This window comes from Rana temporaria, chromosome 1 (assembly GCF_905171775.1).
Source record: "Rana temporaria chromosome 1, aRanTem1.1, whole genome shotgun sequence".
NCBI lineage: Eukaryota > Metazoa > Chordata > Amphibia > Anura > Ranidae > Rana > Rana temporaria.
The window spans coordinates 674,746,263-674,758,863 of NC_053489.1; the positions used below are offsets into that span (position 1 = coordinate 674,746,263).

The 12,601-nt window shown below is 49.0% G+C and overlaps 1 protein-coding gene across 1 annotated transcript in view; it reads right to left on the reverse strand.

Annotated features, from left to right (window-relative positions):
- Positions 1 to 12,601, reverse strand: part of DNAI1 (dynein axonemal intermediate chain 1) — a 242,333-nt gene that overhangs the window by 57,915 nt on the left and 171,817 nt on the right. The window contains exon 20 of the mRNA XM_040335644.1: positions 4,424 to 4,609. Coding sequence (XP_040191578.1) covers positions 4,424 to 4,609 — 186 coding nt within the window. The remainder of the gene's footprint in view (positions 1 to 4,423; positions 4,610 to 12,601) is intronic.

A 12,601-nucleotide genomic window follows, 5' to 3' on the forward strand; every position in this document is an offset into this window, starting at 1 on the left:
TTGTAATGCTTAACTTGTAATACCAACGGCCACCACCAGATGGCGCCAGCTCAGGACACTATTTCTACAATTCAGGGACATCCCCCCTTCCCAAAAATCAGCTTGTGCTGTAACGAATCACAGCACAGTGATTGGACACAAGAGGCGGGGTTTATGATTTCTCCAATCACAAACAGGGGGCGGGGATTGTGCTCCTCCAGGCATTCCTGAATAGGACAAGTACTGTCGTTGAGTAAAGCGGTGATGTGGCGGCCTTTTTTGGGGTCATCAGATTGGCCCGGGGGGGGGGGGGGGTGGCTGTGTCATTTTTATTCCGGGACACTGTATTGTCCTGGAATGAAGTTGCCCGGGACAGACATGCAAAATGCGGGACTGTCCCGGACAATGCGGGACTGTCCCAGACAATGTAGGACTGTCCCGGGCAATCCAGGACACGTGGTCACCCTAGGGGTGGGGTCCTGATACAAGCGGCCCTGTGAGGGCAACCATAATGTTGATGTGGCCCACAAGGAAACGGGAGTTTGACATACGAGGTGATCCAATGACAGGTTCACTTTAATTACCACTAGACGTCCCATGATCATCATATGCAGCCAGACCAGTACAGACCATTAATGTCATGCCGGAATAAAATGTGTGTTATGGTCAGGCTGGCAAGCGAGTCAATGCCACCTTGGGATGAAAGTCACCCCCGATCTCTGGGCATCAAACCCGACAGGTCCGCCACTCTGATGAATGTGAATGAACAGTTCAGACGAAGACGTCTCCAGGTGATCGTAGAAAACATTTCTCCAAATGATCACGTAGCCATGATGAATGTTCTGTGTCAGACCGCCACTAACCTGTCATTATTTACCACCGGGCTGACCTCACATCCACACAATAAAAGACAACAAAATACCAGCAGAACCAATAAATGATTAAAGGACGCCAAGCGGCTGAGAGTGTCTGTGCGAGAAATGATGAATGAAGAGGAACATTTACTGGAAAGGAAGGTAAGAATTAAAGGAAAACCATTTTATATACTGTGTGTGTGTATTTACAATACATCAATATCATATAAAAATCGCTGATCGCCGCCATTAGTAGAAAAAAATAATGGCCCAGATTCAGTAAGCAATTGCGCCCGTGTAACCATAGGTTACACAGCGCAATTGCTTGCTTGCACCGGCGTTACGAATGCTCCTGATTCAGGAACATCGTAACGCCGACTGCAGCCTAAAATCTGCGTGGCATAAGGCTCCTTTGCCACGCAGATTTTAGGCTGCATTCTTGCGTTGACCGCTAGGGGGCGCTCCCATTGTGATCAGCGTATAGTATGCAAATTGCATACTAACACCGATTCACAATTGTTGCGCGGGCCCTGCGTACGCAAGTTACGTTGTTTACGTACGGCGTGCTTAGCGTAAGGCTGCTCCTGCTAATAGCAGGCACAGCCAATGCTAAGGATACCCGCCGTTCTCGCGTTGCGACGTTCGAATTTTACGTTGTTTGCGCAAGTGAATCGTGAATGGCGCTGGACGCCATTCACGTTCACTTTGAAGCAAATGACGTCCTTGCGACGTCATTTGCCGCAATGCACGTCGGGAAAGTTTCCTGACGGAGCATGCGCTTTACGATCGGCGCGGGAACGCGCCTAATTTAAATGATTCCCGCCCCCGGCGGGATCATTTACATTGCGCGCGCTTACGCCAGGCAATTTTTCCGGCGCGCCCTCGCAATTTACGGAGCTACTGCTCCGTGAATGGAGGGCAGCGGCGCAAATTTGCGGGGGCGCAGGGCAAAATCGTTGCCCTGTGCCTCCGCAAAAAAAGAGCAAATCTCTTTGAATCTGGGCCAATAATAATAAAAATGCCATAAAACTATCCCCTATTTAGTAGATGCTAGAACTTTGGCGCAAACCAATCACTCTACGCTTATTGCAATTTTGCAAATATGTAGAATACATATCGGCCTAAACTGAGGAAAAAATTTTTTTTTTTTTTTTTTTTTATTGGAATATTTATTATAGCAAATAATTTTTTAATTGTCGCTCTTTTTTTTTGTTTATAGCGCAAAAAATTAAAAATCACTGTGATGGAGTTGATAAAATGATTATTTGGGCCCGGATTCATAGACAGCGGCGCACATTTATGCCGCCGTAGCGTATCTCCTGTACGCTACGCCGACGCAGCGCAGAGAGGCAAGTATGGAATTCACAAAGGACTTGCTCCCAAAACTGCGCTGGGTTTCCTAGGCGTAAGCAGGCGTAGGTGGAAGTGGGCGTGAGCCATGCAAATGAGGCGTGACCCCATGCAAATGATGGGCTGAGCGGCAGACAGATACGTATAACGAATGGCGCATGCACCATCCTGTGAATACATCCCAGTGCACGTCGGAACTACTCCCTAAGAAATGTCCCCCTCACGCTGCCCGAAAGAACGATCAAGTGGCAGAACAGCTGCTATGATCATTTTTATGGTGAAGGGAATTGCCGGCTCTCAAAAACAATATCTGAATGATGCCTGTAGCTGCACCCATCATTCAGATATCCAGTGGCGGCTGGTGCTCAAAATTTTTGGAGGGGCGCAAACGAAAAAAATAAATAAATTGCAGCCTCACTGTGCCCATCAAATGCAGTCACTGTGCCATCAAACGCAGCCACTGTGGCATCAATTATCACCACTGTGCCATGCCATCAAACGCAGCCACTGTGCCATCAATTATCACCACTGTGCCATGCCATCAAATGCAGTCGCTATGCCATCAATTCGCACCACTGTGCCACGCCATCAAATGCAGTCACTGTGCCATGCCAAACACAGCTGCTGTGCCATGCCATCAAACGCAGCCGCTGTGCCATGCCATCAAACACAGTCGCTGTGCCATGCCATCAAACGCAGTCACTGTGCCATGCCATCAAACGCAGTCACTGTGCCATGCCATCAAACGCAGTCACTGTGCAATGCCAAATGCAGTCACTGTGCCATGCCATCAAACGCAGTCACTGTGCCATGCCATCAAACACAGCCACTGTGCCATCAATTGTCACCACTGTGCCATGCCAAACGCAGCCACTGTGCCCCTCAATTGTCGCCACTGTGCCAATTGTCATCACTATGCCCCTCAATTGTCGCCACTGTGCCAATTGGTACTGCTGAGCTCTGATGAAGAGGCCTCTGCTGCCTTGAAACGCGTCAGCCGGCAGTGACATACCTCTTCCCCCACCTATCTGGGATTGCGGCTCGAGGGATATTTATCATCATACCGTTGTTGACAAGCCTTTTATACTATCTCGATTGTGAGTAGTTTTATTTTATCTTACCCATTTATTAAACTGTCAAACGGTAATACACCAGGCTGGTACGCCTTTCTTTTTCTTCTTTTTGTACTGTGCCAATTGTCACCACTGTGCCCTTTAATTGTCACCACTCTGCCCATCGTCACTACTGTGCCCATTGTCACTACTGTGCCCATTGTCACTACTGTGCCCATTGTCACTACTGTGCCCATTGTTGCCACTGTGCATGTCGCTGTGCCCTTTAATTGTTGCCACTGTGCATGTCACTGTGCCCTTTAATTGTTGCCACTGTGCCCTTTAATTGTTGCCACTGTGCATGTCACTGTGCCCTTTAATTGTTGCCACTGTGCCCATTGTCGCCACTGTGCCCATTGATGTCTCTGTGCCCATTGTCGCCACTGTGCCCTGTAAAATGCACTTACCTTAATCCTTCCATGTCGCTCAATGTCTTCTCCCGCCTTGGTGACGCTTCAGCCAATCAGATTGGCTGAGACGGCCGTCAGTCTTATCCAAGAAACGCACCCCCATACGTTCCAAGGATAAGACATCCGGGAGCCGAGCGCTGTACTCGGAAAGCCTATCAGAGCCACTGGCTCTGATAGGCACTTCCGCACAGCCAACCAGCTGCCGTTATTCAGGTGGTCGGCGCTCAAGGTCCGGCCACCTGAATAGACCAGCGGCAGCTGGCAACAATAACATACATTCATGCAATGCATGAATGTATGTTATCTTCAGTGGCAGTGCGGAGCCACAGAGGGGGCGGCGCTCCAGCGCCCTCTATGGACAGACCGCCGCTGCAGATATCCCCGCTCAAGGTCAAGGACGTTCGTCTACGTACCTTGGGCAGGATGTGGTTAATGAGGCGTGGCTCAGGGACATTTCTTCTGCCACATTAAAAACAATACAAAAGTTTCTCTCTCTTGGCCAACAGTCACCAACTTTTCTCTCACCTGGGTAGGCCGGTTAGTGAGGTTTGTTCTACTGCTGCCTCCAGACAACTAACTCGCCTAACCCTGTCCCTATATAGTGAGAGGCCTCGTCCTTCTTCAGGGACTTGCAGCCCCCCAGGAGCAAAACCGTAGGAAAAGTCCAAGGACCAGACGCTTACAACGTTTATTAAAAATAATAATAACCATGTCTTACCTTTGGCAGTTTGCGCAGGTTTGGCGACAGCTTCAGACAACTGACATGTCCGCGGTCATCCCCGACAATAATCACCGGATAGACGGGGTTGAACTCAATGTGAGTCAGTTTGGTCTTCTTCTTGGCCACGATGGCCTGCTGACAGATGGCTTCGTACTTATTGATGGACAGATCAAACACATGGACCTGCAAAGACAGGAGAGGAAATCAGCGGCGGCCAAATCAACGCCGGCCAGCATCACATCATAACTGACACTCGGAGAACACGCCATGTCTGCTGCTCTGGCTGTACTAGATGTAGGAAAATGATGGGCCTGTTCCAGGGGCGGACTGACAACTCATGGGGCCCCCGGGCAATAGGAGATTATGGGGCATCTAGGCAATAGATTATGGGGCCACACAGTATACACACACAGACACACAATATACACACACACACACACACACACACAGTATACACACACACATACAGTATACATACACAGTATACACAGAGTCTCATTGACTCGCTGATCACAGAGCGTGCCGTGCGCACCCTACAGGGGGCGCGCAGGCCGCTTGAGAACGGGAGGACGTCCATGGACACCCTCCCGGCAAATTAGGTCAGCGCTGTAGCCTTCTTTCGGCTATAGCGTGGATCTTAAGTAGTTAAAATAAACCTACCTTTAGAATTATATACTGATCACTTCTTTGTCAGTGGGCAAATGTCCAAAATCAGGGGGTCAAATACTTTTTCCACCTCACTGTAGATTTCATTTGGGTACAGCGTTGCATCACTGCGCGATTGCCAGTTAAAGCAATGTAGCGCCAAATAGCAAAAAATGCCCTGATCATAAAGGGGGTAAAACCTTCCGGAGCTGAAGTGGATAATTAGGCCCAGATTCACAGAGAGCAAGGCGCACATTACGCCGCCGTAGAGCAAACACCGTACGCCACGCCAACGTAGCGCGGAGAGGCAAGCATTGCATTCAGCAAGCCAGTGCTCCCAACGCTGCACCAGCGTGGCGTTGGTTTTGAAGGCGCATGCCGACATAGGTGGAAGTGGGCGTGACCCCATGCAAATGATGGGCCGAGCGCCAGACAGGTACGTATCACGAACTGCGCATGCCCCGTGACGTGGACGCATGCACAGCACCCCCCTGCGCCTGCTCACAACCACGCCGGCACAACTGCCTAAGCTACGTCGGATCACCGCGTACGCCGTGAACATTAAGTACGCCCAGCCAGACACGCGTCCAACGCACAATACGCCGGCTTGTGTTCCCTGGTGCAGACCTGTGCATGTCTGTTGCCGGGTTGCACCTCATTTATGGGGAATAACTTTACGCCGGACATACAACTTACGCGCACCTCGCGTAGCATGTGCCGGGCACACGCACGTTCGTGAATCGCCGTATTTCCCTCATTTGCATGTTTCAATGGCTAATCAATGGGAGCGGCACCATGCACCCAGCCTAAATGTGCGCCCACCCTACGCCGGCGTGTGCAAGCTACGTCGGCGGGGTGTAGCCTGTTTTTAGGCGCATATTAGTTTGTGGGTCTGGCGCACACATACACTGGCGCACATTTGCACTTACGTCGGCGTAAGTGCTTTGTGAATCTGGGCCAGAGTCTCTATGTTGTACAGATGAAGAGAGTTGGGAAGGTTCGATTAGTGTAGCAAATAACACTGGGCAGGTCTCACACCACTCAGTCCACAAACACGCTGACGTCGTCAGTCCAGGAGACGGGTGCATTTCTAGCAAATTTTTTTCAGTACTTGCAGAGTCTTTAAAGCAATAAATCACGGGGGGATGGGCAGGTAGGGCAGAGATGTCCTGCATATGTTTTTTTTTGCCTTGACATACATTTTAATTGGGATGATGAGCGAGAATTCTGAGCATAGTAACTGCCCCGAGCGGCTTTATAAATGGACAAAGCTAATTGTGCATCCCGTGGAAAAATGTCACCATATCGGACTTCCACCCAATAGAACGCCCAATAGACCTCGCAGTGTACAGAGCAGCTTCCCCATGGCCCCCCCATACACAGTGACAGCACCCCACCTTCTCCCAAATTCTACCCCACCCCAATCCCAGACACTGTACCACCCCCCTACCCAGATTCCAGATCACACGCACCGGTCAGGAAGGACACAGCGCCAGAAGCACGCAGGCTATTCCCCCGGCCCGGCCAGTCGTATTTTTAGAAGAACAGAAACATATGGTTGAGTGGATTTTCTGCAGAGCTCCGGGGAAAGCAGAGCGATGTTCACATATGACAGTCATCAGCCCAGACACAGCAAAATCTCTGCATTATTAATATTTAACATCATCCCTCCCAGGCCAGCCCTGGCTATGCCAACTATTAACCCCTCCGCTGCTGGACAGACGGGTCTAGCTGTACGGGCATGAAGAGTCCTGGGGTCTGCAGATTGTTTAGGAAGTGAACATTGGAGAAGAATGCTCCTTACATTTGTGATCAGTGGGAAGAATGTCCCTTACATTGGTGATCAGTGAGAAGAATGTTCCTTACATTGGTGATCAGTGAGAAGAATGTCCCTTACATTGGTGATCAGTGAGAAGAATGTCCCTTACATTGGTGATCAGTGGGAAGAATGTTCCTTACATTGGTGATCAGTGAGAAGAATGTTCCTTACATTGGTGATCAGTGAGAAGAATGTCCCTTACATTGGTGATCAGTGAGAAGAATGTTCCTTACATTGGTGATCAGTGAGAAGAATGGTCCTTACATTGGTGATCAGTGAGAAGAATGTCCCTTACATTGGTGATTAGTGGGAAGAATGTCCCTTACATTGGTGATCAGTGAGAAGAATGTTCCTTACATTGGTGATCAGTGAGAAGAATGTTCCTTACATTGGTGATCAGTGAGAAGAATGTCCCTCACATTGGTGATCAGTGAGAAGAATGTTCCTTACATTGGTGATCAGTGAGAAGAATGTTCCTTACATTGGTGATCAGTGGGAAGAATGTCCCTCACATTGGTGATCAGTGAGAAGAATGTTCCTTACATTGGTGATCAGTGAGAAGAATGTTCCTTACATTGGTGATCAGTGGGAAGAATGTCCCTCACATTGGTGATCAGTGAGAAGAATGTTCCTTACATTGGTGATCAGTGAGAAGAATGTTCCTTACATTGGTGATCAGTGAGAAGAATGTCTCTTACATTGGTGACCAGTGAGAAGAATGCTCCTTACATTGGTGATCAGTGAGAAGAATGTCCCTTACATTGGTGATCAGTGGGAAGAATGTCCCTCACATTGGTGATCAGTGAGAAGAATGTCCCTTACATTGGTGATCAGTGAGAAGAATGTCCCTTACATTGGTGATCAGTGGGAAGAATGTCCCTCACATTGGTGATCAGTGAGAAGAATGTTCCTTACATTGGTGATCAGTGAGAAGAATGTTCCTTACATTGGTGATCAGTGAGAAGAATGTTCCTTACATTGGTGATCAGTGGGAAGAATGTCCCTCACATTGGTGATCAGTGAGAAGAATGTTCCTTACATTGGTGATCAGTGAGAAGAATGTTCCTTACATTGGTGATCAGTGAGAAGAATGTCCCTTACATTGGTGATCAGTGGGAAGAATGTTCCTTACATTGGTGATCAGTGGGAAGAATGTCCCTTACATTGGTGATCAGTGAGAAGAATGTCCCTTACATTGGTGATCAGTGAGAAGAATGTTCCTTACATTGGTGATCAGTGAGAAGAATGTCCCTTACATTGGTGATCAGTGAGAAGAATGTTCCTTACATTGGTGATCAGTGAGAAGAATGTCCCTTACATTGGTGATCAGTGGGAAGAATGTCCCTTACATTGGTGATCAGTGGGAAGAATGTCCCTTACATTGGTGATCAGTGAGAAGAATGTTCCTTACATTGGTGATCAGTGAGAAGAATGTCCCTTACATTGGTGATCAGTGAGAAGAATGTTCCTTACATGTGTGATCAGTGAGAAGAATGTCCATTGACCAGAAAACTAGCTCCTAGTACCTAGTTCAGGAACTATGCAGGCACCATCAGATGGGAGGTCAATCATCCACAGCTCAAAAAAATGATTCTTCTGGCTCCTCCTCTTTCTCCATGTGACACCATAGGAAGAAACTTTCTATAGTGGCACACTTGTGGGCGTGATTCCAAGCCATGCTACCTGCGTTCATAGACCCCGCCACCCACTAGCTCACCACAGGATTTGACAGACAGCAGTGGGATCCAATGGCTCCCACTGCCTCACCGAAGCCTGTGAGAGCGGAGAGAGCCGCTACAGACGGGCACAGTGAATCAAGTGAGGGCTCAGGTACATATAGGGAGGTGGAGGAGAAGATACGGGTACTGGATTTTTTTTTAGCTTAATGAAGGGAAGCCATTAAGGTAACAAATGTTTAAGCTTTAGAACCTCTCTAAATCATTCCTTCAAGAATGTGCTCAAGCTGCACATCATTCATCACAAGAGACATTCATTTCTGTTGTCTTGGAACACCTTATAAGCTTGAGCTTGCCCGACCTCCAGACTCCCAAATACCTTACTGGGAAATCTTATTTCGTGTGACACCATGAGGAGCTTGTATTGTGAATGTGGTGCTGAGTTTATGATGTCATCTACAGGTTTGTACCCTTCCCGCCAGTGGCGGCTGGTGCTCAAAATTTTTGGGGGGGCGCAAACAAACGAAAAAAACAAACAATTGCAGCCTCACTGTGCCCATCAAACGCAGCTACTGTGCCCATCAATTGCAACCACTGTGCCCATCAAAGGCAACCACTGTTCTATCAATTGTCACCACTGTGTCATCAATTGTCGCCACTGTGCCATCAATTGTCGCCACTGTGCCATGCCATCAAATGCAGCCACTGTGCCATGCCATCAAACGCAGCCACTGTGCCATGCCAACGCAGCCACTGTGCCATCAATTGTTACCAGTGTGCCATCAATTGTCACCACTGTGCCATGCCATCAAATGCAGCCACTGTGCCATGCCATCAAATGCAGCCACTGTGCCATCAATTGTTACCACTGTGCCATCAATTGTCACCACTGTGCCCAGCAATTGTAGCCACTGTGCCATCAATAGTCGCCACTGTGCCCAGAAATTGTTGCCACTGTGCCCATCGATTTTCGCCACTGTGCCCAGCAATATTGTAGCCACTGTGCCCATCAATTGTCACCACTGTGACATCAATTGTCGCCACTGTGCCATCAATTGTCGCCACTGTGCCATCAATTGTCGCCACTGCGCCCAGCAATTGTCGCCACTGCGCCCAGCAATTGTCGCCACTGTGCCTATCAATTGTCACCACTGTGCCATCAATTGTCGCCACTGTGCCCAGCAATTGTAGCCACTGTGCCCGCAATTGTAGCCACTGTGCCCATCAATTGTCACCACTGTGCCATCAATTGTCGCCACTGTGCCCATCAATTTTCGCCACTGTGCCCAGCAATTGTAGCCACTGTGCCCAGCAATTGTAGCCACTGTGCCCTGTAAAATGCCCCCACACCTGGCACTTACCTTTCTGGGAACAGCCATCCTGCTTCTACCATCCCTCAATGTCTTCTTCCGCCCTTGATGACGCTTCAGCCAATCAGGTTACCGGTAACCAGAACCGGTGGACCTGATTGGCTGAGACGCCTGTCAGTCTTATCCATGGAACGCACACCCCGTGCGTCCCTTGGCTAAGCATCTGGAAGCCGGAGAGCTGTAGTCGGAAAGCCTATCAGAGCCGCTGGCTCTGATAGCACTTCCACAGCCAATCAGCTGCCGTTATTCAGATGGCCAGCGCTCGCCAGGGGGCCGGCCATCTGAATAGTCGACGGCAGCGGCAATACATAGATTCATGCAATGCATGAATCTATGTATTGTATACAGTGGCGGTGCGAGAGCGATAGGGGGTGGCGCTCCGGCGCCCTCTATGGATGCACCGCCACTGCTTCCCGCCCTGTCTGAGCCAAGCTCGGCGACAAACTTTCTGCTCTGATAAATAACTGACACACAACAACATCTGACGAGGTGGTTGACGTGGAGTGCAGCCCTCCATGAAATATTAAAGTGTTATTTTCTCTTCCTGTAATGGAAAGTAACATGTAGAGCGAAGCTTTACCTTTCACAGTTCCTTGTTCCCCGGCACTCTCATCACACCGGATATTTTAACTACTTTCTGACCGTCAGACAATTCAATAAATCTAAAAGTAATCACTAAACTAAGATAAGATTTAACTTGTTAATGTCATTTCAGAGGTTTTTTAATAAGCCCCAACACTGGATGGCTGCCATGTAGGACCTCCCAACCATAAACCTTTTACATATTAGCCCTTATCAGACTCCTAAATACCGTATATCCTCGAGTATAAGCCCAGTTTTTCAGCATTTTTTTTGTGCTGAAAATGCCCCCCTCGGCTTATACTCGAGTCACCTTTTTGTGCCTGATCTCTCGGAAATTGGGGACCCAGTACCGGCCGGTCATAGGTCGCTTGGCACACATGTAGCCCCATTTCTCCTTTATAAGTGTGGAAAGTTTGATGTCTGTAGGACCTACGGCTGGGGAGCACCGCAGGCACCCTTTCCATAGACTCCCATGTTAAACGTCAGTTGAAGCATGGGCACAGTGAGGCATGGGCACATTGAGGCAAAGTGAGGCATGCAGATGGACACCCTAGGCTTATACTCAAGTCAATAAGCTTTCCCACTTTTTTGTGGTAAAATTACATGCCTCGGCTTATACTCGAGTATATACGGTACCTCACTGTAGAACAAGGTTTCTCAACAAGGGTTTCCATGGATCCCCAATGGTTCCTCCAGGGGTTCCTTGAGCAATTTCTGCCTCTCAGATAAGTTCCCACTGACACCATTGATCTTTTTAGTGATCTGTGAAGGGGGTCAGGGGTGTACCTAGTGCATTTGGCACCCGGGGCGGATCCTATATCTGGCACCCCCCACCTTAAAATGTAAAAACACCCCACTGTGCCCCCTACATACCTCTGCATCCTTAAATATCTATTTGTCACTATCGTGTACATTACACAGCACCTCTGGACCCCTTTACATTACACAGCACCCTGCACCCCTGTTCCCCTTTACATTACACAGCACCCTACACCCATGGACCCCTTTACATTACACAGCACCCTACCCCTTTAGACCCCTTTACATTACACAGCACCTCTAGACCCCTTTACTTTACACAGCACCCTGCACCTCTGGACCCATTTACATTACACAGCACCTCTGGACCCCTTTACATTACACAGCACCCTGCACCTCTAGACCCCTTTACATTACACATCACCCTGCACCTCTTTACATTACACAGCACCTCTAGACCCCTTTACTTTACACAGCACCCTACACCTCTAGACCCCTTTACATTACACAGCACCCTGCACCTCTGGATCCCTTTACACTACACAGCATCCTGTACCTCTGGACCCCTTTAGATTACACAGCACCCTGCACCTTTGGACCCCTTTACATTACACAGCACCCTGCACCTCTAGACCCCTTTGATTACACAGCACCCTGCACCCCTTTACATTATGCAGCACCCTACACCTCTGGACCCCTTTACATTACACAGCACCCTGCACCTCTGGATCCCTTTACACTACACAGCACCCTGTACCTCTGGACCCTTTTACATTACACAGCACCCTGCATCTTTGGACCCCTTTACATTACACAGCACCCTGCACCTCTGGACCCCTTTACCGGAATACTGGACTGTAACCAGGAACAGGACAGCTGACAGGTTAGCAGGCTGGAACCGGAATACTGGACTGGAAACAGGAACAGACTGGAGTACACTGAGAATAGTCAAGCAGGCCGGTTCAGATATCAGGCGGGCAGCAGAAGAACCAGAGGAACAAGCAGGAGAGTAGTCAAAAGCAGATCGGAGGTCAGGTGCAGGCAGATAGCTGGGATTGTCAAGGATAGCCGGGTAGTCACAGGTTAGGGTCTCAGATCAGGTTAAGGCACACAGAGCGCTGTAGAGCAGACAGCAAAGTTTGACAGGTAGGTTTAAATAGCCCGCCTGGCGCCAACAGAGGCGCATGCGCAATGGCGCCCGAGAACCTGCGCCAGTGAGCCTGGAGCTCCTGTTACTGGCAGGATCTTCCCGACATAAATGAAAAAACGGGTCAGAAATAATGACAAATCACCAATCAGCAGCCCTTTTATATTTGGACTGGAC